The sequence below is a fragment of the Equus caballus genome, chromosome 8 (genome assembly GCF_041296265.1).
Source record: "Equus caballus isolate H_3958 breed thoroughbred chromosome 8, TB-T2T, whole genome shotgun sequence".
Classification (NCBI taxonomy): Eukaryota; Metazoa; Chordata; class Mammalia; order Perissodactyla; family Equidae; genus Equus; species Equus caballus.
Window position 1 is genome coordinate 76,124,784 of NC_091691.1, and position 27,321 is coordinate 76,152,104.

Genomic DNA, 27,321 nt, shown 5'->3' on the forward strand with positions numbered 1-27,321 from the left:
TAAAATATGTCATCTCTCCATTCTAATAATTGATGCTAAGAGATGGGATATTTTTCAGTCCACTTCCTTAAGAATGAGAGAAGCTCAGGCCTGGCTCCTCCGTATCTTTCTTTAAACAATAACAAAAGTTCCCACAAGCCCTAAGACTGACCATAGAGAAAGGGCACAGTGAGAGGCTGTTCCGGAGAAATGAAGGGAACTCCAGAGAATATTGCTTTTTAAAATCATTTTAACCCACTTTTTGCCTGCCTGGGCTGGTGGAGGTGAGGAGAATAAGACAAATCAAAACCACCAAAGACATGAACTGGAAGCCCTGACTCTTGGCTGCTCTTATTGGAACTTAAATGTCACTAGCGGCTCTCATATGCCGAGGATGAGAGGGGAAATTCAAAACAAGGAAGTGGCTTCTCCTATTTCTTCTCTGGAGTTGTTACGTTCCAAACTGTCTTTTCTATTCAACTGGAAAGTGGTAGACTTGTGAGATAGAGTCAGGGTCAACTCTGATGGTAAATGTAAATACATCTGCATGAATTGATAGGTCTTTTCATAAATACATGGACTGAAGGGTCTTTTAAAAATACTGCAATCAGGGAAAAACCTGTAATGCCAACTTTTCAGACTTGGCATATTGAGAATAGCACGTATACTGACAAAACATGGGCACAACAAAAGAAGCAGTACAATGAGTAGACTATGGAAAGAACAGAGCTTTGGAGTTAAGACAACCTGGCTCAGCCTCACTTGACAACACGGAACTTTCTAGATGGAGTGATGTGTGAGTTAAATAAGATAACTTAGTCCTGACAGAGCTATTGATGTGATCACGAAAAATGGTTGATAAACTGTAAATTATTATGCATCAAATCATATTTTAAAGTTACTATTTAAAAGAATCTTGCTATAATTTCTTCCAAACTAAAATACTGAATAAACCAACCAGTTAAAGAAAATCACTCAGGAGTTTATCTGTTTTGATAGCTCAGATTAGTGACTTGAGCATTCTTTGGGCTCAGGTCATTCACTTGTTGTTCTGAAAGACAAGGCCTTACATTTCTCAACGATAGAGATGATATCAGCTTGATGTCCTCTAACTGCCCCAACTTTTCCTCAGGGTCATGGCCCCTACAGACTTGCAACTTCTGATGTCTTTTCATGAATAGTAGGTAAAAGTCCTTAGAAGACACCAAAGCGTAAGATTCACACGTGTTGTCTTCTGTTCCTTCCTTATTGCACCAGGATGCATGGCCCTCGATTTGCACTACTGTTTGCAGCAGTGCTTTTCAGTTGTGGCTTCTCATCTCTTACGGACTGGGAACCAGAGAGCTAAGCTCATTAGGGTCGCGTATCAAGCAAGGAGTATCAGGCTGTGAACAAGGGGTTCATAGCCTTCTCCTGGTAATAAAGCGCACAAAAAGGATTTTGAGCCATTCATTTTGACTGTTTAGAACTTACAGCCCTAGCTCTTGGTTTTGTTCTAGAAAAGTGAGGTTGATAGATAACTGGGAAAATAATACGAGCTAACGATTACTGACAGCTTACTCTGCACTAGGAAATTTGCATTCATTATCTGCTTTAAATTGCCCCAGCTACCTCCGGAGGAAAGCAAGGTTGAGATGGATCTACCCTTCAGGTGAGGGACTGATGTACAGCGAAGGTTAAACAACTTGCCCAAGACGACACAGTTGGCAGAGACAATGATTCGCTCTTAAGCCCTATAGTATCCTGCTTGCTCCTCAATTTACGTGCTTCAGGGCATTGGTTTTGAGGTCTGTATTCTGTCCACAGCCGTTTCTCCTCTCCACATTCAGGTAAATCAAGGTATCTCAAAGTCCTTCAGGGTTTGGGCTGCCTCCTTCCTTTGCTGTTTGCATTCCCTAATTTACTTAAGATTCCTCATTGGAGAAGGAAGAGGGTAGAGAAGCTGTTTCTTTGTGACTTTAGAAAGTGTGCCCTCCTACACAGGAAGGCCCTTTAAGGGACAGAGTGCTCACAGGAGAGTGCTGTGCAGGCAGGGTTGCTCAATCAATACTAGTTGAACAAATAAATGAAAGGCAAGAAAATCCCTATTGCAAATACCAGCTTTGTAAAAAGATGAATGTTGTCCACTGGATGTCAGAGATATTTATTCAGGAACTCAGGGGTTAAAGACTGTGGGAACACCATAAATAAACATAATGATCAAGACCCCACATGGTTCCTTGTACCCTGTCGCATCCTGATCTGAAAAACCCTCAATACTGGATTTGGTGTTTTTCTTCAATAGGGACTGTTAATGAGAGGCTATAGGAGGGGATGCGGAGAACATGTACAAAGGACTAAAATCCTGGTTTTTCATTTTCAGATCCTGTAGCTTAGGGCTGGGATACAAATGGCAGAGATGAAGGCAGATCTTTATAGTGCCTATCTGCTATTATTTCTCGTCTCTGTATCAACAGGAAGAATGCTGAATGCATGAGTTTGATAAGACTGATTGATATTTATTTAATGGCAGAGGTTGTTAGAAACAAGAACTAGACACACTATTTGAATACATTCCTTTGTGAAATTCCTCTAATGCACATTTTTAAAGAAAGACTGTGCTTTCATTCCCAAACATATAGTCTTTTGCTACAAATATATTAAAAACTGAATGGAGAAAAACAAGATTACTCTTGACTAAAATAACTACCCACTTCAGTCTGTGTAACATTCTGGGATACAATTGAAACCATGGATACAATGCTCTAAACGCCATTTAGGTTCACAAAAGCTTATCTGTGAGTGATAAACAGAGAGAATGATTCATTCATTTACCCTTTATGGAACCAGTGTGTTTCTTTGGGGTTCAGATTATGAGCAAAACCACCAGCCAGCACAGGTTAAGGGTTGTTGGCTCTGTGACTCTGAGTATACATTTAGTAAATAGGAGCCACGACAGTCAAGGGAAACACTTCTCAGTGATAGTAACTCTTTACTAACCTAGGGGCCCAAAATAATTAGGGCTAAAAGTTGAATGAAAACTGTCTCCAAAGTGGGGGAAAAAGAGTCTAAGAAATTCACTCCTAAATATTATCAAGTGTATATATTACATATTACATATCACATGTTTAATGAAAGAGAGAGAAAGGACAATAACAGTAAGATTACACACGGTCTCCTTTGTAGCATCTTGTCATAGGCACTATTGAAAATTAAATAAGGCTGTTTCTAGCTGCTACTGCTATCAGTTAGCCAGCAGCCACTTCCACAGCCATAATAACTGCCACATGCAGGCTGTGTATTACCTCTAGGCCCGCTAATTCCAAACACAGAAGGTCGCAGCTGTAGACTGCACTCAACAGGCCGGCCTACAACCGAATGCCCTGCTAGTCAGATTTCGTTTTACAAAATGAAATGATTCAGTACGTCAGAATATTTTAGATAATTTAGCCTAGTTCCGCTCCTTAAACATATGAACTAGATTATATACTTTGTAATAATTTAACCTTCGCTTATCCAAACATTTTCTATGCCATACAACTACATGCTTCTCTTTATTTTTGTTCCTTCTAGTTTCACAAAATTTAAACAATGATCTCTGGTCTGAGTTACAAGGTTATGGTGCCAATAAGGTGATTCATGTCATGTTTAAAGGCTTTCATTTTTAAAAACGGAAAAATCAGCCCTGTGAAACTGACACTTTAGTTTGAAAGATGAAGATATAAACATAGGAAAAAAAATGCGATCCCACAGGGCCATCTTTTTATACCTATAGAAGTAGCCCCCAGCCCCACTCCACAGTCTGCTCCCCACCCCAGCCTCTTCCTTGTGGGGGTCCTCACACCCTAGTATTGAGGGAGGTTCCCATGGGCCAAGACATGAAGGGCTGGACAACAATAAAGAGTTAACACTCCTCCTGAACTTTGGAAGAAACCAGATTTCGTCAGTGAGGTTTGGCAATGTGAGAAACCCTGTAACCAATTTCATTTCCTGATAAATGAATGGTCCACAGGGGAAAGTCGGCCAGTGAGTTTCAGAACTGTTGAGAGCTCAGACTTTACTGAAAGGCTCCTTGAAGGAGCCAGCTTGTCTATTGCTTATCACGGCTGAGCCAGCCAGCCCCATGCAAATGGGGCCACTGCCAGACTCCATTTACAGTTTACAGAAGCCCGACTGAGGGATTCATGGATGCGTGGTATCCCTTTAAGAAGTGACACCGCTATGGTATATCCCTCCCATTATTCTGGGCTTTTTAACCTGTGGGGCTGGAAGCATAAGCTTATTAAAATTATTTTAGAACAGCAGGTCTACATCATTTAAACTTAATCCCCCTCATCTAACTAAAAACAAAATATCCTCAGCATTCAGTTTAGAGTTGGGGAAATGCAATGTCTAAAAACAAACAAATACTCAGATAAATAAGAGTAAAATGCAGAAAGTCAATCTGAGGGGAGTTATGAAGGATAGAAAGTACCTCAAAGTACTGAAACAAGTTTACCTGAAATGTAAAGAGCCTAATTAATCACAAGATTATTTTCATTTTAAGACTGAAATGAAATGAATATCTGCATGTTTAAGTGAACTAAGACAATGCTCATAAATATAACCACATATTGCTGTATTTATGCTTAACATTAAAAAAATCTTAACACTTCTCACAGTAATTCAGAATTGGCCAAAGCATATATTTTAAAACATGTTTGCTAAATTCAAGTAAATTTTTGTCAAAAGTTAAGCTGACATTTAACATATCTAATTTGGGCTTGCTTAGAAAACACACACAATTATCCTACATGAAACAGTCAAGCAAATACACGAAGGTGGGAGAAGAGAAAAAGTCCTAAATAATGGCTTCAGGCCTTTAATTATAAAAAATAAAAAAAACAGAATCTGAAACCCGTAGGCTGTCAGCAGGCTTGCAGGCTTGGACTGGCAGCAAGGAAACCTGGAGCGGATTAGCCTCAGCCTCGCAAACACGCGTCACCACAGCCGCGAGGGAAAGGGGGCGTTTATGTGGAGGGAGGATGCGCGCTGCATCCACCAGGAAGAACGCAGACAGCAAGGACAGAGGGAGAGCCAATGAGCCCTTCAGCTTCTTCTTTAACCATTTCACCCACTTCTTCTCTTTTTCCATGGTTTTGGGACCAAAGGCTGCATTCTTTCTTTGACTTCAATTTTAGATTCTTGGTGACACTGAGCTGGTCTGTCTCCAGGCCCAGGCTAGTGAGAGAAGTCTGCGCATTCGCTGGTAGGGAGTCAGGACTAAGTCTGCTTTATTTAGGTCAAATAATTTGATAACAGAAAGACAAGACTTAAGGGAAAGGGAGTTTCCCAGGTTATTTAAAAACCACCTGAGCTGTGACCGATCAGTCATGTGAACCGAAAGAGGGCCACTTGAACACCAGGGCTCGTGGTCTCCACAGCTTTCAAATCAAGAGCAAAAAATAAATTTCTAAAATTGTGCCTATGAACCATTTCAAATTTTAATTATCTGCATATACAGTAACTATGCATGGTACTTTTAAATTCAGAAAAGCAAAAATGGAAAAACTGAAAGGTTTAATTTAAAAATAGGGCTCATTACCTGTGGTAGGAGAATTCGTCTGGTTCATAACATGAAAACTGAGTTATTTAAAAGATAATTGTCAGTGCTTTGTAGAACAGAGCTACAAATGACTGCGAGTTTAATAGCCAAAGTGCATCTGAGGCTTTTAATTAATTTCAAGAACTGTTTCTTATAAATATTCTGCAAAGCACATGAGTTTCTTACATAGTAAGTTCCAAGAGGACTAAAATGTTTTTCTGTCTTTTTCTGAATGTGGCTGCTTTCAGATCATCTCAAATTCAGAGGCTAGATGGGGGTGGGAGATAGGGAGAGTGGAGTGGAAGGCTTCAAGAACGAGAACATTGAGACTGCTGCGGAAAAGGCCTGACGTGACCAGACTCGCGGAGTTCTGATAAGAGAGGCTGTCCAGGAGCACAGCGGGGGGGCAGACAGGATACGATTTCTCCCAGATGCTCATCAACTAAAAATCCAGGTCAGGGACCGAGCTCCGACTTTGCCTGCTTGCTGGAGAAGGACATGCAGCATGATTTTTATGGCTAGACAATGAAGGAGGACCCGTGATCCTAGGGTCTGGACAATTAGGAATGTGAGGTACTTATTATGAAGAGGAGCCAGGGGAATTCCCTCTTTCAATATGCTTTTCCTTCCTCAAGGTTCTTTTCAATCAACATGAGTCACATACTTTCCCGTGTGAGAGCTGAGTGTGTGGCTCCTGAGGAGGGAGGTTCTGCTGGTTTGGCGGGGGGCAGACCGGCCCGAATGTGGGATCCTCTCCCACTCCCATTACTCCTTACACCTCTCTTCAGACTTTCACCCAAGGATCAGAGTCACTCAGAAAGGTCTGTTTAATTACAGCAAGTAAATATGACCATTACACAGCTGAGGAAATGTGGGTACAGAGAGATTCAGTGAAGGATAAACAGGGAGTCAATGACAGGGTCAAGGGGAAAACACACATTTCTAGATCCTTACTTGGGAAACTGGCAATGGGTACGATGAGCTAAACTATAGATGTGAAATTTCGTCCGCATTTTGATGAGGGGGGTAGTGAGTAATGCTATAAAGTGTCAGAATTTTTCCAACACTGAGAACTCAAAACATTTACTACTGTGAGTCTTGGAAACAAGGGATGGGAGTTTAAGTTTGGAGGTGGGGAAGCAGAGGGATCAAAAGAATGTTTACTCTGTTTTATAGGAAAAAAAAGTTTTATGAAGTGCTCTTTCCAATGGAAGACATAATTATTATTTTCTGCTGGGAAACATTCTGGCTAGTTTACAGTAAGGATCTGATACAACATGGGAAGAGTTTAAACACCATACACTTAAAAAGCTTGCTAACACATATTTTCCTGTGTTGAGGCTGTGGTGGTGTTTATCCTCCATTTTGACAGAGCAATGTCAGAAATGTGTCAGCAGGAGCGCCCTGTCACTGTAGAAGCAGAACAACATTAAAGTGAATTTTAAGAAAGCAAAGCAAACAAACAAACAGACCCAACCCGCCCTTAATCTTACTACTCAAAGTCAGTAAATATTTGCACTTTGGTGAATAATCTTTGTGTGTCTACATTTGAATGGGTAAATGCACACACATACATGTAAGTGTGTATGTATAAATATAAACATGAACACAGTCACAATCATATGAAAAGTATTGTGATGTTTTTCAGTCTGGAAGACACAGTAAGAAAAACTGCCATGCTTTTCTAGTTCTAAATGACACTATAAATTATTTCCTACTTTTGGTTTATTCTCCATGCCGCAGAGATTGTGCCAGAAGTAAACTACTGAAATATGTTTTGGTAAAACATACTGCTGTAACTGTTCAAGTAATTCACAACTCCAAGGTAACAGCAAGCACTGTGCTGTGTAGGTTTTGAGACTAAAGGCCACACAAAATGATTTTTCTGGAGCCATTTTAGTTTTTATATGAAGAGTTATATAAAAATGTACTAACAGTATAAAGCGCAGAACGTTCACATCCTGAAGACACCTGGGAAGAGTGAGCTGTACGTTCAGCTTTAAAACAACCTTTGGAGGCAGGGCACAAACACGGCTTCAGTTACTCCCAGAATTCTCCCCGGGAGCGCCACAGGCGGCTACGGGCGCCACAGAGCACGCCACTGCTGCAGGGGCCGATCACTTTGTGACAGACAGTATGCTCAGATGGAAAATCTTTTTCTTGTTCCAACTAAAGCAGCTCGGTTTTTGAGGGTGGGCATTACGTAGCTTTTCTTCTGTTACAGGGACCAGCTCTGGGCTGTGTGAGAAGAAACATGAGAAAGAATGCTCTTGGATCTTGCTGGGAGCTTAGCTTGTAGAGCTCCTTTTTCCAAAATCTGAACTCCTTAAACGATCTAGCCATAAATTAGCTCTTTTTCTCAAGTGGAGAAACACATGGTGACCTGCACGGCAGAGGAGTTTCACAAAAGTACTTTTTCTTTGTCCTTTTGGCAGTTTTTCTGGTCTCCGATTATATTTTTGAATTGAACTCTGGCATTTGTTAGGTGAAAATGACCCAACTGATGGTTTCCTTCTTTTTCGCTTGAGATTATTATACAATAAATCTCACTAATTTTCGTGTTCAATTTGATAGATTTTGCTATTTGTATACAATCATGTAACCATCATGACAATCAAGATAGAGACGAGTTCCCTCACTCTGAGAAGCCCCCTCCTGCCCCTTTCACTGGACCCCCTGCTCTCTCCCCCTTGGTGCAAGCCAGTGTTGACCTGCTTTCAGCACAATTTTGGCTTTTCTAGCATTTTATTGATTTCTAATCATGTGATTTAACTTTAATGATTTTATTGTTTTTAAAATTACTGAGACTTGTTCTATGGCTCAGAATATGGTCTGTGTGGGTAAATGTGCCATGTGCCTTCAAAAAGAATGTGAATTCTGCCATTGTTGGGTGAAATGTGCTAAGTACACCACTCAAGACAAAGTGGTTGACGGTATTTTTCAGATCTCGTATATCTTTTGATTCTTTTCTGTCTAGTTCTTCTACTAGACGCTGAGAGAGGGATTTTTTTTAAAGATTTTATTTTATTTATTTTAAAGACTTTATTTTTCCTTTTTTTCTCCCAAAGTCCCCTGGTACACAGTTGTGTACTTTTACTTGTGGGTCCTTCTAATTGTGGCATGTGGGACGCCACCCTAGCGTGGCCTGACGCGCAGTGCCATGTCCATGCCCAGGATTCGAACCGGCAAAACCCTGGGCTGCCGGAGTAGAGTGCGCGAACTTAACCACTTGGCCACGGGGCCGGCCCCAAGAGAAGGATGTTAAAATCTCCAACAATGATAGTGGAATTGTCTATTTTTCCCTCTAATTCTGTCAGCTTTCTGCTCCATGATTTGGAAGCTCTGTTACTGGTGCATACACATTACAATTATTATGTCTTCCTGTTGGATTGTCCTTTTCATCATTAGGAAGCATCCCTCTTCATCTTAGGTTTTGTGGTGAAATCTGTATTATCTGATATTAATATAGCCATTTTAACCTTCTTATGCTCACGGTTTGCATGGTACGTCTTTTTCCTTCCATCATTTGCTTTCAACCTATCTATGTTTTTATATTTAAAGCACATCTTTTGCAGACAGTATATAGTTGAGTCTTATTTTATCCATTCTGACAATCCCTGCCTTTTAATGAGTGTTTAGCTCATTAACATTTAATATAATTATTGATATGGTTAGGTTTGGATCTACCCTCTTTTTCTTTTTTTGGAATCTTCTGCTTTGTTCCTTTGTTCCTCCTCTCCTGCCTTGTATGTGTGTGTGGGGGATTATTATAGTATTTTTTAGATTTCTCTTTTTTCTGTTGGCTTTTTAGATGTTCATTTTTGTATTATTTTTATAGTGGCTGACCAAAAGATTATAATATACATCCTTACCTTTTTTTTGGGGGGGGGGGGTGCTAAAGAAGATTTGCCCTAGGCTAACATCTGCTGCCAATCTTCCTCTTTTTGCACGTAAGCTGCCACTACAGCATGGCCACTGACAGACAAGTGGTATAGGTCCCTGCCTGTGAACTCCGTTGAGGCAGGGCGTGCCGAAATTAATGACTAGGCCACTAGGACTGGCCCCATCGTTAACTTTTCACAGTCAACTTACAGATAATAATTTACTACTTTCATGTAAAATATAGAACATCATACAGGACAATATCATATAAGACCATATCCATCCCTTGCTATCCTTTCTGATCCTTTATACTATCATTGGCATTTACCCAGATATTTACCATTTCTGGTAAATATTCATTGTTTTCTGAAAATCTGAGTTTCCATCTGGTATCATTTCCATTCAGCCCAAAGAACTTCCTTAGCACTGTTTATAATGCAAGTGTGCCGGCAACAAGTTCTCTTAGTTTTCTTTTACCTGATCATGTTTTTGTTTTGTTTTCATTCTTTTTTTTTTTTTTTGAGGAAGATTAGCCCTGAGCTAACATCAGCTGCCAATCCTCCTCTTTTTTGCTGAGGAAGCCTGACCCTGAGCTAACATCCGTGCCCATCTTCCTCTACTTTATATGTGGGACGCCTACCACAGCATGGCATGCCAAACAGTGCCATGTCTGCACCGAGGATACGAACCAGTGAACCGTGGGCCGCTGAAGCGGAATGTGTGAACTTAACTGCTGCGCCACTGGGCCAGCCCTGTTTTCATTCTTGAATCCTCTTTTCATGGGACACAGAATTCTGGGTTGACAATTGTTTTCTTTCCCCCCTACTTTAAAGATTTTTTTCCATTATCTTCAAGATTATGGTTTCTAATAAGAAGTGATATGTTAATTGGATTGTTGTTCTCCTGTGTGTAGTATGCCATTTTTCTCTTGGTCTTTGTCACTGCCTTTCAACATCTTTTGACAACAAAATGCCTTAACATGGGATTCTTTGTGTTTACCCTGCTTGGTGCTAGTATCTCATGTCCACATGTTTCTGTTTTTTCCCATTTGGTTCTTTTTTATTGTTTCTATTTCTCAGGTGAGAATTCTCATTTCTCTGCTGCGATTTTCATGCACTGAAAACATGTTTCATGCAATGAAAACATTGAGGAGACTTATAGCAACTGCTTTAAAATCTTTGTCTGTGAGTTCCAACATCTGGCTCATCTTGGGGTTGAACTCGATTTTCTTTTACGTAGAGAATGTGTTCCATTTTCTTGGTTCCATGGATGTTGCGAAATTTTGGATTGCATCCTGAATAAAATATATATATATATATATATATATATATATTTTAAAGATTGGCACCTGAGCTAACAACTGTTGCCAATCTTTTTTTTTTTCTTCCCAAAGCCCCCCAGAACATGGTTGTATATTCTAGCTGTGAGGGCCTCTGGTTGTGCTATGTGGGATGCCACCTCAGCATGGTCTGATGAGTGGTGCCATGTCCAACCCTGGGATCCAAACTCGTGAAACCCTGGGCCGCCAAAGCGGAGCACACGAATTTAACCACTCGGCCAAGGGGCCAGCCCCTTGAATAAGATTAACATTAAGATGTGGAGATTCTTGTCTGGATTTGAACTGCAAACTCTGTATTTTGAGTAGCACCTCCGATCTCTGCTCAGATCTTTTGTCTTCAGCTGTCCACATCTCTGAGTGATCTTACTGCTTAAGCAGTGACCAGACTGCTCAGAGTGTGGTCTACAGATGTGTGGTGCAAGGTTTAGACAGAGGTGGGGATAGACAGAGCGTAGGGATCCTCTCCTCTGATTCTTCCCCTTCTGGAATTCCTCTACTTTTCCAGAATTTATGGATTCTTAGCTTTTCTTTTCTGGTTCTTCAGGCCAGAAGGCTACAAGTGTCCCCATGCACCTCATCTCTGCTATGTGTGCCATGGACTGCAATTAGCCCCAGGGTAAAAGTCTCAGAGACAGGAGGTAACTTTGCTATTTCTCCTTCTCCAAGTTAAAGCACACTCTCTACCAGTCTTCCTGCATCGTTATTTGCAGGGCGCCAAGTCTGGTCTCAGTTCAGACTTTTGCTCTTTGGCTAAGCTACTCTGAGTCTGTTTCCCACATACGGTTCAGGGGTCACTCAGAGGTGTGGACAGACACAGTTTGGGGATTCCCCCTCTGCATCTTTCCCTTCTGGGATTCTTCTACTCTTCTCAGCTCTCACGCCTCCCCAAGCTTCACTTCTGTGGTTCCCCAGGCCAGTTAAACTAACAGTTTTTCCATGTGAGCCCCTCACCACCATGCAGTAATGTACATGGATTGTGCTTAGCCCCAGGCTGAAAGCCACAGACACAAAAGCTTACTTATATAGCTTCCTATCTCCCTTCTTCAAATGAGCATGAACTCCCTGCCAGAGTCTGTTTGCTTCCATTCCCTCTCCAGTACCTCACATACAGTGTGTTTTGTGTTATTTGTCTAAGCTTTATAGTTGTTTTTGCAGGGGGTGTCATTTGGTGGGGTCTCAGTCCATGATGTAAAGAAGCAGGCATTTTCAAGCTGATTTTCAGCCAGGCTATGTTAATTCATTCAATAATATTTAATGAGTAGCTATTCTGTGCAAGGCAGTGTGTATTATGCTAGATTCTATAGGGGGATATAAACATAGAAAATACAGCAAGGAACTTAAAATCAAATGAGAGAGATTAAAACATACACATACGTATTTATATACAGGATAGCATGAAAACTTTTTTTAGTAGCTTAAAATTGGAAATATTCTAAATGTGTACCAATAGTAGAATGGACAAACCGTGGACTACTTACACAATGTAATACTAACACAACAGTGGAAAGGAACAACCTTGGTGTAACAACACAAACATCTCATAAACAATGCTGAGCAAAACAAGAAAGGTGCAAAGGAAAATAAACTGCACGATTCCATTTACAAAAAGTTCAAAAATGAGACACCATATTGTTTGGGAATATACACACAGAGAGTAAAATTACGAAGAAGAAGACAGTCACCTCCAAAGTCAGGACAGTGTTTATTTCCAGGGACTTTTGGGCTGTTGGCAATGTTCCATTTCTTGGTCTGAATAGTGACTGCATGTCTATTCACTTTATAATTATTCTTTTAATGTGTATATCTATAGTTTAGGTAGTCATTTATATATGATGTTGCTCACAATTTAAAAAGTAAAAAAAAGGGGAAGTGGCTTTATTAGTAGGTGGAACCCTTGACTATGTTCTAGACGTGATGTATGACCGACCATGAGCAAGTTATTATTCTTGTGACTCAACAAACTTCTGAAAATGGACATAAAACATGTTCCTTCCAATCTCACTGCCAGACTAGCGAGCACCAAGATAATGACACTAAACACAGGTCAGGTTTAATTTACCTACTGCCAAAGACAAGCTGACTTTAAGTGCTTTTTAAAAACTGTTTCCTACTTTAAAGGTAAGAGAGTCATTTCTATTTGAAAGAGCATGTGAGAAATCTTTTTGATGAGCAAATATCCTTTCTGGACACAAATAATTAGCTTATAATTTATCATTTTTCAACGTTGGGGTTTTTGTATATTAGGTTTTCTTACGAGGTTTTCTGGTAGTGATCTTCACTACCTAATAATTGGCACTATATTAGTCAGAGGTTAGGAAATCCCCTAAAATATTTGTCCAAATTCGTATTTTAAGCTGTGCTTGGGTTAAAGATCTTACCACCATTTCTAAGTTTTCAAAATGGGTTCAGTTCCTACCAATTAGCGAGCAGTGTCTAAGGTACTTCCTACCGTCCTCAGAGGTCCCAGGCCAGAATCCCGTAAAGAACTTGGATGTACTAAACTGCCAGAAAAACAAAAACTGTGACATTAGCTAATTCATTATCTCAAATTCACTGACAGGCGTCAAGAGTATTCACATTCTCACAAAACTATGCTAGGCTTTCCAAAGTCCTCTGAAACCAACAAACACAGTACCAAGAAACCTTAACTGACACGGCCAGAGGCTTACGAGCATCCTCAGTGTGATTATTCGTGTGCCAGTCACTGCACTTTCCAACCTGCCCACAAACGAAAGCCTTCAGAAGGAAAGCAGTTTTGCTTCCCTAAATGACCAATTTTACTATGTGTAAGGAATTATACTAGTGTTTAAGGCACTGGACTTTTGGTTTCTTTAAAAAGTCTTATATCACCTTAAAAGTTCCCAGAAACTTTCAGGACGTATGCTCAGTTAAGAACATCCCTTTAAAAATCACAAGAACTGGGCCGGCCCTGTGGCAGAGTGGTTAAGTTTACACACTCCACTTCAGCGGCCCAGGGTTTCACTGGTTCCAATCCTGGGCACGGACATGCCACAACTAGAAGGACCCACAACTAAAATATATACAACCATGTACTGGGAGGACTTGGGTAGAAAAAGCAGAAAAAAAAAAAAAAAAGATTGGCAACAGTTGTTAGCTCAGGTGCCAATCTTAAAAAAAAAAAAAAAATCACAAGCACCACATACAATTATTTAGTTTTCTTATTCTTTTACTTAAAAAATTCTACGTAAAAAAGCTGACTTGAGAATACTAATAGAATAAATAGAACCCACAGCCATTCTTTTTATCAGAAATAATTCATTCTTTGCTTATCATCCATTAATAATAAATAATTTTGTAACTATCTAGCAGCTATTATTTTTTGGGCATAAATTACATTATAAAATACTTTGCAAGGACTGCAGTATAACTGACTGGAACAGTCACTGTACAGGCAATGAAACAATCTCAGTAACTTGCATATGGTCACCCTAATAGAAGAGTCAAGAGTGGGACAGAGGAATAATGATAACTGGTTCTATTTTTCAACCATCACAGTAGAATCTCTCTTTAGGAAATTTTAGTTTGTGAATCACAAATTTCTGACCATACCAAAAAAGTAATTCCATCAAAACTAATAGCAAAGATTTAAAGATAAAATCATACATGTTAACGTTTCCTTTTCAATAGAAGAGTATCAACATTTTTCAAAGCTGCCCTTACACTGTGAACCTGAGTCCCTCCGTCACTGGAAACCATGGGTTGGAGAACTGGTCAAAACTTCTTTTGCTAAAGAAAAATTAGCTTTTTACCACTTTTCAATTAAGTATTTTAGTTTTCACAACTATATTCAAGATGTAATAATAAGACTAAATTTTTATACTCTGGGAACATAAAGTAAAAACTAGGCTTGGTCTACTTCTCATCCATTTCAAGGATGGAAAAAAATCCTATGAACTGCTTACAAGTCTATCATATATTTAATTAAGCAAAAATAATGTACGACATTATAACATATAACATGGGTTAGACTGCTTATCAAGAACGGCTAGCCTAAAAGTAAATATGACACGAAGCCACTGCACGTTTACTACAATTTCAGTATTACATAAGAGAAAGCTTAAGAGCATCTGAGTACTCCGTAAAGTAGCAATGAATATAACTTCAAACATTTTAAAGATTACTCTACAACATGGTATATAGATACCGTCAGAACCAAGAACTTAATTAGGTGTACTATGAATACTTAAACAAATTGATCTAATAGGGAAATAGGTTTGTGAGTTAGTAGGAGACAAAAATTCAAGATTTGAAAGAAGGAATAGCTGAAATTTATGGCTCAAAAATAAGATGGACTGAAATAATCTTGGACGAGCAACTTAAATTCTCTTTAGCCTGCTTCCTCACTTGCAAAATGTAAATTATCCTTATATCTCATGAAGTTGTTGGGAAGACGGAATGAGAACACTTGTATAAAAATACCCAGCAGAGGGCCTGGCACAGAGCAAGTGCTCAATAAATGTAACTAGATGATAAACAACAAAGAAAAAGGAGTCGAGTCAAAAGAGGGAGGGATATTTATGTCAGACTGAAGAGCAGATACAACATTTTCAAAGACAATAGACTTTAATTTTTTGCTACCATTTGCCTAATTTATAAAACAATTGTGATAACCTGTATTTGGGTTACACATAGAAGAAATCTTGTATTTTAAAGAAATCTTCTATTTTAAGGGTCATGAAATGAAAGTTCTGTTTCTTTTAGGAAAGGAAGATAAAACAGCTCCAATCCCATCAAGGCTGTTAACCCTAGCCATCATCTCCTTCGGTCTTCTAAGGGCTGGGAATGGGCGAAACCAGGCACACATACAACAGTGGTTCCCCCATCCGGCAGATCATTGGAGTTACTCAGAGAACTATTTAAAAAGACAGATTCCTGAGTTTACCACCAAACCACTGAATCAGAATGTAAGGGAGGATCCAGAAAGCTCCATCTGAAAACAGTGCTCCCGGTGACTGTGCTCTTTTGGACTCCTCACCTCATGGAAGGGGAGTCAGTGTGAGCAGAGCCATTCCTACGGAAGACCAGCACAGAAGAGACTCCAATATCAACATTCTTGAAGTTCTATCGTGCTTCCTACAGTCTGTGCCCTGAAAAGTTGCTCTGAGGGATTGAATGGAGGGGCTGACTGTCCTTGGCTAAGATTTTCTATTCGCTTCCTTCTCAACGTACAGATTAGTAACTTGGAAAGCTAGAACACCCTCCTCCACATGTGGGGTGTGTGTGCGCACACGCATGTGCACAAGTGCATTTGAGATCACGTATTTCCCAAGATGGTCCTCAAAATGGGATTGAACGGTCCTAAAAATCAGGTGCCAGCATGATTCCAGCAGTTTCCTGAACCATTAAGGAGCTTGTATTCATCGTTCCATGAGCGGCAGAAGTAACTTATGAGTAAGACTTGATCTTCCTCTTTACTGGACGAGAAACTCAAGGAGAGTTAGACCAGGAGGGAGAGCCACCCTAACTGCCAGACTTCTGAAGGGATCATTCTGGGTTTGGGGGAAACGGCAGGAAGGTAGCTAGTTTCCCTTTTTTCAGGATAGAAGCCCAGCACAGAGCTATACCTTTTATGCTTCCTAGTTTCCACCTAAAAGTAAAAAGGAATTAAGATAATAATACACCAAAAAGAAGAGAAAGAGAAAACAGTAGGAAAAAAAAGAGTCTAAAATGACAAATAAAAACATACAGGAGGGACCAGCCTGGTGGCACAGCAGTTAAGTTCGCACGTTCTGCTTTGGCGGCCCGGGGTTCGCCAGTTTGGATCCTGGGTATGGACGTGGCACCACTTGGTAGGCCATGCTGTGGCAGGCGTCCCACATATAAAGTAGAGGAGGATGGGCATGGATGTGAGCTCAGGGCCAGTCTTCCTCGGCAAAAAGAGGAGGATTGGCAGCTGATGTTAGCTCAGGGCTAATCTTCCTCAAAAAAGAAAAAAAAAAAGGAAAAAAAAAAAATCAAACAGGGCCATTTGTACAATTAAAGAAGTTAAAAGCCAGCAGCAGATTCAATCTGAAGAGGAGGCTAGACTGCTGGGCTGGCGGGACTACGCCAGGCACTGGAGCTTCTCAACTTTCCCAGTCAGAATGCGGCAGGCTTAGGCTCCTATCAATTTTTGTCTGGACCTGAAAACATGCATGCGTTCCATACACTGGGGAAAGCAGGGAGAAATTAATCAGAAAGCAGCACACAGTGGCTCCTTATGGGACCTTCATGTAAATCTAACAGTTCCACCAGGCTCCTCACCTTCCGAGAAAGATTCAGAAATAGAATAAAATGAGATCACTTGAGAAACTTTATTCTAGTACCACTATCAGAATATTTTATGCTGCTTAAACTATAAGGAAATCACTGCAGGTGATAGCCAAGTGGAGAACCCCTGAGAAACTATTAAAAATTTAGAGAGGCCAATTTACACAGGAATGAACTCACGGGTGAGAGGTACTAAAGTGGAGGTCTTCGGATCAGGGTATTTCAGTTATAAGAATGCGTGAGTGTGGAACACTACTAGAGGCATAAAAAACGTCACTATTCCAACAAAGTGACCGGGACCTCCACTCTTAACTTAGCTCCTCTATAATATTCTGGCATGAAAGTTGACCTTACAAAAGTACGGAGAGCTGTTCTCCAAAAAAGAAGCTTTACCTGAAGCAGCATCTCCAACCATCACTCAGTGGTCAACCGATACATTCTTCTCTGCTTGACTCCCTTCTATTCAGCAAATATTAAAGTGCCCACTATGTGCCAGATATACTCTCAGACACATCGAGTGAACAAAATGTGAAGATCCCCGCCCTCTTGGAGCTTACATTACCTGGGAGAATAATAGTAATTACACAGTATGCCAGGCGATAAATGCTGTGGAAAAAGAAAAAAGACAGTAGAATTGGGGGGACTGAGAGGGCTGAAACGTAAACAGGGAGGTCAGGGAAGGTCCCATTGAGAGAGAGGCTTCGTTTGCTCATGTAAAGACCAGAAGGAGGTGCAGGAGTGAGGCATGTAGGTATCTTGGGGAGAACAACTGAGGCAAGAAGGAGAAGCCAGTGCAAAGGCCCTTAGGGGGGAGAGCACTGGTGTGTCTGGGGGATTATCGATTGTTCTGCTTCTTAAACTTGAGCCCACATTAGAAATCATCAGGGGGGTAGGGGGGCTTATTAAGGAAGAGACTGCTGGGTCCCAGCCCCATAGCTTCTAATTAAGGAGGTCTGGGGTGGGGCCTGGGAATCTGCATTTCGAACATGTTCCTATGGGATGCTGATGCTGCTCGTGTAAGGACCACACTTTGAAAACCAATGACCCAATGCATACTTTAAAAACGTAGGGGGGGCCGGCTCCGTGGCCGAGTGGTTAAGTTCGCGCGCTCCACTGCAGCAGCCCAGGGTTCGGATCCTGGGCGTGGACATGGCACAGCTCATCAGGCCACGCTGAGGCGGCGTCCCACATCCCACAACTAGAAGGACATGTAACTAAGATATACAACTGTGTACGGGGGGGATAGGGGGGTTTGGGGAGATAAAGCAGGAAAAAAAAAAACCAAAAGAAACCACTAGGAGTCACTAAATCATGGTGGACCATTAAATCCATTTAACAGGTCTGACTGGCAATTAAAAAAACAAGAAAAGAAACAGAATAGGAAATATGAGAGCCCATCACATTTACTAGGAGAAAATGAAGCTTTTACGTTTTATGAAACTTTTGTTTCAGTTGTATATAAATGTATGTAAAATGTATTTTTTACTGAGGTTGGTGGTCAAAAAAGTTTGAAAGCCACTAGTCTAATGACTTTAGTGTGTCGTTAAATAACAAAGACCACATTAATCTGGTGGCAGGAATTACGGGAGTCCTGTTGTTTTAGTCGGATGCTAAACTGAACTTGCCTTGGGTCTTCTTTTCCACTCACCCATAATTTCCTCTGCCTGGATTTCTCCTCTTTCATCTCAGCCTACGGAAACCTATGGAAACCTTACCATTCCTTCAAGACAGAGAAGACTCAGTCCATGTTTGTCCTTAAAACCTTCCCAACGATGTCTCCTTTCCCTCTTCCTCCAGGTCATCTGGAGGATGATCTCCAGAACTTAACTTCTATACCACTCACTTGACACACAGTATAAATCGCCCTGCTTTGCCAGTGATCTCTGCAAGTTTGTGCTCTTCTCTCCTGAAGTGTGATATGTTTTTTGGGGGCAGGGTTGGTGTCTTATCCACCTGCATTTCCCAAATGATACCCTAGTAATGTCGTGTTCAAAGTGGACTAGCTGTGGATGGAATAAACAGTCAAACAACACTTAAAAATTATAACGTATTATTTGTATATGATGATGGAAATTAAGGAAAGGAGCAGGTGAATGAATAAAAGAGATTCAAATCTGAGCACAGAGGTACACAGGTGGTAGCAACAGGGCAAAATAAAGGAAAACCAACAGGCTGCGAGAACTTAGTGGTTAGAGAGGGCACAGCCCTAACCCTCCCACTCTCCACCCCAGAGCCCGGGCCGAGGGGTCCCTGGTAGAGCACGCTGTGGAGAAAATCCTCACTTTTCACTGGGTAGGAGTAACTTATTTTGATGCTTTGCTCTAATGCTTTGCAATGGATAAGGAGAGTTGAAGGATCAAAGGAGAAATCAATATTTTGATGAGAGGAAAGAGAGACATAAGAAATCAAGAGGAGGAGGGGAGAAGTCAATTTATGCAGTGAATATGTATTGAACGAGCTTGGTTCCAGGCCTCGAGCTAGGTGCTGCAGGATGCTTTTTGCTATAATGGAGGGATATACAGGGACATACACAGTACCATAGGAACATGGAAAACGAACCACCAAAGTCTGCCTGGGTGAATCAGGGTGGCCTTCATAGAAAGGGGAAAGCCTGTGCTGTGACTTGAAGTATGAGCAGGTTATCTGACAGACAAGACATGAAGCTGTGAGAAGCCGGAAGGAAAGGAGGAAGAAGGCAGGAGCAGCATGTAGGAGGACATGGATGTGCAAGAATATTGTCCAACTGGAGATCTGCCAGCAGTTTGGAGCATAGGATCCGTAGGAAAAAAAGAACCAAAGATAAGTCAGCAGCTAGGCGACGAAGTGCCTCACATGTTGGTCAGAGCAGGGTGCACAGTGAAGACAACTCTGGCTACAGGGCTAAGGAGGCCTTGGGAGGACCAGAACGTGGAAGGGGGCATACCATTTGGGAGGCCATGCTAACAGACTGCATGAGATGTGGAGAAGCAAAATGGGAGAGTGGCAATGTGGAGGGAAAGGAGAGATGTGGGAAATAATCAGAATTCAAAGAACTTGGGGTCTAAAGGTTCTTTTGAGCCAGAGGAGGGACGCTGGCTAGTCGTATGTCCATGGGTATAAACACACGAGGAGAGCAGCTAGAGAAGGACAGAGAAAGAGCGTGACTGTGGACATGCCCAGTGTTGGTTCCCATGGGTCTCCGAGGTGGGGCCATCCAACAGCAGGTGGGCACACCAGTGTGGCACTTAGCAATGTGCTCTGGAGATAGAGAACTGACAGAGAAATGAAAGACACTTGGGCTAGGGGCAGGGAGAGACTCCTAACAGGAGAAAGGGGCAAATTTTAAAACAGGTCAATATTAAGAAGCTATGAAAAAATTCTTGAAATTTCAGTTAATTTTCTACATTTCTCAACTAATAACAGGGAAAGCATTCTAAAAGAGGATATAAAAAGAGGATATAAAATATTCTAAAAGAGGCTCTAAAAATCACTTAGTGTGAAACTGGTTATCCACTTTTAATTCCTATGATTTATCAAGTATCTTAAGTGAATAAAATGAAAAGTTCAGTTAATGTCAGTAACTTATATTATTCCCCAGTTTCCTATTTACACTAAAAGAGACGTTATCTTCTGGTTAATTCCCCCTGAAAAGCATGACTTAATTTTCAAACACTAGATATGGTAAAATTCTTCATCCTCAAATTACAGGTAATTTACTAAACCGAAGACGAGGGAATCTGGAAGCTTTACATAATCAACTATGAGGTGGCGTGGTGGTGGTACGAGAACCTGCACAGACCTAGATGAATTCTGATCCATCATCATGACATTCAGTTTGCTCGCTAGTAAGTGAAATGGGAGCCAGGAACATGTCCTGCTGTGGACGCAGACAGTGAGAACTCTGGGCTGTGGCTTCCAACTCTGCTCCTGGAGGACACACTGACTTTATTTATTTCCTTCCAAACCCCAAAGGAGAAATAAGCAACTTAGGATTTCAGAGCCTGTTCTTTATGTCTCTGTTTATGTAGGATGGTCCAAAAAAACTAATTACCTGGTATTGCCTTTCCCAGACTTCATGACATACCAGTAAGAAGAGGATGTTTAGAATGACATTAATACTATTTACTCTGAACAGCCAAGTTGTTTAACTCTATAGACAGATTTATCCAGAGAGTATATATTCCCACGCAGGATATTACACAAATATTTTAGAAGGCAATGTCAAATAACATTTGATTGAAAAATACTCGGCTGAAAGTCAATTACTATGCCATGGGCTTCCAGATCTTAATGTTTACTTGCCCGAAGTTGGAAGAATGATACTTCTGCAAGTTTGGCTGCAGTTCTATAACGTAAGGGAAACTTGGAAAACTTTCGGCTCACCTTCTTCAGTTGACATTAGCTGGCTAACTTCTCATGAGTAAGGGGCATTGTGCTCCTCTTAACCAAAAAGGTGGTTGAAAAGAGCTCTGAATTTTCTTAATGCTTAATTTATATTTTAAGAAAGAACAAATCAGTAAGTACACACTGTAGGAAGCTTCATAAAGAGCTTACTAAAATAGTATTTCCAATGAAACAACTTCTTTTACATCAATCCTGCATACAAAGCTATTATTACATACCCGGCAATGATTTTATCAGCGTGTATTAGTGAAACCACCCAAAAGACTATAATGTACTGTCATGTGGTTTAATACAAATATTATTCAACACACAGCTTGAATTTTCAATCAACTTTAGATACGGCAGTATTTTGTGAATTAAACTCTAGAGGTCTTAAGTGATTCGTTTTATTATAAACACTCAATCCAAAAAGATGATTAAAATAATTGAAATAAGGCTTGATTATAAAGATAAACAGCCTTTTTTTCTAGTAACATCTGTGGTAATAATGTGCTATCATTTAAACCAACTGAGGATGACTCACCATCTGGGAATAAACAGAATTTTAGTTTCCTTTCTGGTACTGGGGATGGCTTGCTTTCTCCTTTTCTTAACTGGATCATCCATCCTCCATCATCTGTTCCTCTTACAACCACACAGTGAGACGGTGAGCTGGAGTCGGAGTACAGTTTCCTGCTATGTTTCAGGACAAAATTAACTGGCTCACTTGAGGGATTTACCCATGACCTTGGCCTCAATAGGATCTTGCTCTAAATAAGAGCTAATGGGCCTGGGACCTCCTACAGATCAATTAATTTCTCTCTTTATTTAGTCATAGTTCTGAAAAACAAAGAGTTATATTTTCATTCATATGTCTCTGTCTCAAATATAGAGGACTTTTTCTTTCTAAACGTAGTATAACACATGAACAACATATTAACATTCAAACAACGGCCTGGGCACTAATTCATTTTGCTTTAAGGTAAGTATTACAGTGAACTACAAAATTAACTTTCAGTATCTGCTATGGTTTGTGGAGGGGCTCTTGGGCCAGGAGCATTCACTAAAGGAATTAGAAAGTAAAGCCTTGGATTGGAATAAGTAGAATAAATGGACTAAAGACACAATTAGTGAGAGACGAGGCAAAAGAAGGCAGCTGAGGTTTATCGTAGGTGAGAGACAGAAAGAAAAGCGAAGCACCTGGGTATGACAGGAGAGTGAAGCAGCATTAGCTGTCCACGGAAGAGAAAGGAGATGGGGGAAGGACGGATGAGTGGAAAGGCACAGAAAGTTCTAAGAAGGTGGCCTAGTGCCCAGTTCCTGTTTCCTAAATAGCATTTGAAAAAAAAACGAAGCAGCGCTCGTTGGACAAGTGGCTGATTCTAGGGCTGGGGCAGGAAAAGCACAAGATGAGTCTGGAACGTCTTGTGGCATCAAAAAGTACAGAAGTGCTCAAAACAAGATGTGGGCATGTCAAAGGACACAGGGGCCAACCTGGAGGAACTGTCACTGGCCAAGGCTAGGACAATTTGAGCAAGAAAATAAATAAATGATAGTACTGAATTATAATCCATAGAACAAGTGAGGGTGCTGAATCCTAACCACTAGACTACGAATTTAGATAAGCCAAAAGCAAAAAATTGGGGGATTGGTGTACTGGAACAAAGAATTCTGTAAGCACACCCAAAAATACAGGAAAGAAGCAGCGAAAGGCACAGAGGTAGTTCTGGCTGGACCACTGGGTAGATAAGGGGAAGTATGGAGGGAAAAGACGAGCAGGGCAGGTTGGGGTTAGACTGTGGATGGTCTGCAATTCCAGCCTAAGGACCCCAAACTTTATCAGGTAGCAACAGGGCATTGACCTCTAAAGATTTTTGAATAGAAGGATGATGTCACCAGAGCTCTGCTATATAAAAATTCTTCATGGAGTTTTAGAAGCTAGAATTCTAGACTCATGAGTTACAAGGAATCTTTGGGATCATCCAATGTAACTTTTTATAATAGAAATTCTTTCAGTCTTCTTTCCTAGGTTATGGATGAGTTCCCTTGCCATCTGGTGGACTTCTTCCGTTTACCATCCAGATTTTATTGTGAATACTTCACTATTCCATGAAGCCACATATGGACTCCTAAACAACTTCAGTTGTCAGAAAGCATTTCCTGGGGCTGGCCCTGTGGCCGAGTCGTTAAGTTCACGCACTCCGCTTCAGCGGCTCAGGGTTTCGCTGGTTCGGATCCTGGGCATGGACATGGCACTGCTCGTCAGGCCACATTGAGGCAGCGTCCCACGTGCCACAACTAGAAGGATCCACAGCTAAAATATACAACTATGTACTCGGGGGATTCGGGGAGAAAAAAAAAGCAGGAAAAAAAAAAAAGATTGGCAACAGTTGTTAGCTCAGGTGCCAATCTTAAAAAAAAAAGAAAACATTTCCTTAGGTTGAATTAATACCTGTCTTGGTTTAATTTCTACCCATTGCCCTAAAGTATAAAATGAAATGCTTAATTCCTCTTTTATAGTATAATCCTTAAAGTAGTTGAACACAGTTTTTATATTTTCCTGAGGTCCTCTCTTCTCCAAGTTATTTATCCCCTACTCCTCACCTTGTGTGACTTACTGGTTCTTTACTGTCACTTCACCTGCCTTTGCACACAGCTTAGTTTACTAATGTGATGCTCAGATGGAACCTAATGTCCCTAGCATGGTCTTACCAGCATGGAAGAGAAGAGGGTAGAGGACAGTGGTGAACAGACTGCCATGGTGTGAAGTCCAGCTTTGCACTTGCGCAGTTATTAAACCCCTCTGCACCTTAGCTGCCTCACCTAGACAATCAGGCCAATAAGAACAGCACCAATTCTGATAAAGTGCTTAGAAAACTGTCTTGCAGCATTATGATTACGATTATTATGGAGCTGGAGTTCCCAAATTTTACTGACAGGTTATATCTGCCAGCATCTTGAGAAACTGGTTATCTGAACCTTAAGATTAAAAGTGCTGGCAGTTCTTTTAGCACTCATTTACTTACCTCGGCTTTCGATTTTATTTAAAGGATATACTCTTCCAGTTTGAGAGTAGTCTCATCGAAGGAGGTAAAATAAACAAACAAGGTAGTATTTGAAAATGGGAGGATGCATAGATCAACCAACTGATCATCAAGCACCTTGCCCACCGCTCCCATGTCGAAAGCTCACGACTTCTTATTTTCTTCTCTTTCTCCCCTCAGACGATCAAAGTCCCTTTCTAATCTGAGTCTTTTGATAACATTTGTGTAGGTTCATGCCACTCCATTCCATTTGGCCTCTATACACCCCATTCCTTCTACCTTTGTGCATATCCTTTTAAAAATCCATGCCTAAACTGAAAGTGAAGGGATGGGCAAAGATACTCCACACAAATGGCAAAGAAAAGAAAGCTGGGGTAGCAATGCTTATATCAGACAAAATAAACTTTAAAACAAAAACTGTAACAAGAGACAAAGAAGGGCACTACATAATGATAAAGGGAACAATCCAACAAGAGGCTATAACACTTGCAAATATCTATGCACCCAACATAGGAGCACCTAAATATACAAAGCAATTATTAACAGACACAAAAGGAGAAAGAGACAGGAACAGGGAGTCTCTCCTCTCCCCCCACTGACGTGAAGGAAGAAGTGTGTAGTCTCTGACATTATAACTGAAAGGAGTGCAGTTTTGAGACGAAGTTAACACTCCTGAAGGTAAAGCAGAAGGATGAAGAAAAGCTGTCTTGATTGATACTGTGTTGTCCCTGAATCAAATCAACCCCAAAGGTTGGTCTCTTTCTGTTTCTACTTATTAAAGCCTTTCCTTTTTTAAGCCAAAAAAAAAGAAAAAGAAATCCGTGCTTATCAAGGAGCATCTCATACCGCTTCCTCAGTTTCTTTCCACCCTATGACACAATGCTTGTTGGAAACTCTAGCACCTTTCTCCCCTTTCATGCCATCCCCTGTAGCGCAGGATTTTGTGAAAGCTGGAAACGACATCTCCTACAATATCTCCAGCAGGGCTTTAGGTTAGATTGTGGCAATGAGAAGAACTGGTGTGTATTTCGGAAGGTAGAAGAGAAACAGAGGTCACTGTTGCTCTACTAACAATGGCAGGCAGGCCAGTGGGCTTCAGCAGAAGTAAAGTTTTGCCAGTGGCTTCTAGAAATCTTCCTGCAGACCCCCGCACGATGCTGCAGGCCATTGGTGATGACATTCCTGCCACTTCTGATTTCCTGAAAGCCAGCAGTGGTTTTCCCTGAACTTGGCGTTCCCAGTCTTTTCAACGATTTTTTAATTCCCTATATCAAATTCCTTTCTGTTTGAAATCAGGGGTTTTACTTTTCCCTGACGGGTTTGGCAGGGAAAACAGAAGCTACTCTTATAACTCGAGTAGAAAGGATTTCATATGCAAAATAGAGGCTTCTGCAACTGTTGGAAAGGGTGAGGTAGGCAAAGAGCAGGGACGCTGCAACAGAACAGTCTTCTGCAGTGGAGTGGATGGTTCTCGAGAGCTCACTGCAAGTCACTGCGCACCTCAGTCCCTGGGGAGCCATCAACAACCTTCGCCGTCTACAGCACTAAGCCAGGCGGAGGGCAGGAGCTGCCTCTGGAGAATAACGGTTTCTTCTTCTCTTCAACCTTCCAAATCTCATGCAAAAGCCTTTCTTTGGCAGACTCTCACTCAGAACTACAGAGGGAGGAGGGAGGATTCCGGAAGAGCATTCCGGTGCTTCCTCTGTGACGTGGAGGAGACTGGAGAAGGGGTGACGGTGATGCAGAGCTGACAACAGACACTCCAGTACGAATGCAGTTCTCACACTTGTCCGCACAGGGCGATCAGCGACTGAGCAGTCAACCCCCTTTTAGTTCTCCATCCCTCCTGAACCATACTTTTTCTTGTTGTGAGTCACATCCAACTTTTAGCAATTTATGTTTCTTCTGGCATACAGATCTGACTATGCCCTCTGATACTAGGAACTGAAAGGTGACCTCTTTGTCATAAATGTACTCTTTCTCATAAAAAATACTCGAAGATTACTAATTTTCCCTTACTGTTTCTCACATCTTCTGAGAGAAAAATCTGTTAGCAAAAATTGAGGCAGTTTCCTGCTTTGTGGAGAACAAGTTTGTATATGCATAACCAGAATTACACTATCAGGAATGGAAAGGTTCTTAAAAGTCACATAGTTGGATTTCCCAAGCAATAGTTGAGTCTTTACAATTGGAATGGCAAATAATCACACACGTGCTCCCTACTTTCTGCTCTTGTTGCCAACAGCAGGCATTGCTAATGGATCTCAGCACTCTTCCCGCTGAACCTGAATCCAGCCTTAGAATCCCTCTCCATTCACTGCTCTAACCAGCTAGTACCAATATATAAGAGCTGCATCTAAGACGGAACCTGTCTATTCCATCTCTAAATAATTCCATCTGTTAGAAAGTTCTCCCTTATATGGGACTGAAATGCAGGTCCCTGTATGTAGCTTCTACCAAATGGTCCTGTTCCTGAGATCACAAGAAACAAGTCCAAATCTGCTTTCATAAACAATTCTTCCAGTACTTGAAGACAAGTCTCTTCTGCTCGAATCTTGCCTTCTTAAGGCTAGTAAGAACAGTATGAGTTCCTCTGATCACTCCTTGTGTTCTTTCACAATTGTGGTGATTCTCTGAAAGTTTTCAAGATTGTCTTAAGGCGTGGCATCCAAAAGTTTCCTCTGAATTGTCTAGTACAGACAGCCTCTATACACTAGTAGCATATCGACCCACACACATTATCGAGCAACACAACATTTAGCAAAGCAGAGCCAGGCTTCTAACCATGACAGACTTGGTCAACCAACGTCTGAAAGTTGTCCTTGAGACCACACAGATCAAGCTCAAAGCCACTTCCATAAACAACTCTTCCAATACTTGCA

At 41.0% G+C, this 27,321-nt stretch overlaps 1 protein-coding gene across 18 annotated transcripts in view; it reads right to left on the minus strand.

Annotated features, from left to right (window-relative positions):
• DYM (dymeclin) overlaps positions 1-27,321 on the minus strand; it is a 359,439-nt gene that overhangs the window by 24,609 nt on the left and 307,509 nt on the right. For 3 of the 18 annotated variants that reach the window (XM_070221044.1, XM_070221052.1, XM_070221053.1), the window contains one exon: positions 6,352-6,952. The exons of 14 other annotated variants lie outside the window; for them this stretch is intronic. In XM_070221044.1, the coding sequence (XP_070077145.1) occupies positions 6,950-6,952 (3 nt within the window). In that variant the 3' untranslated portion in view covers positions 6,352-6,949. Of the gene's footprint in view, positions 1-2,456; positions 6,953-27,321 lie in introns of those variants that run through there. One more of the 18 variants, XM_023647793.2, reaches the window with a different exon arrangement.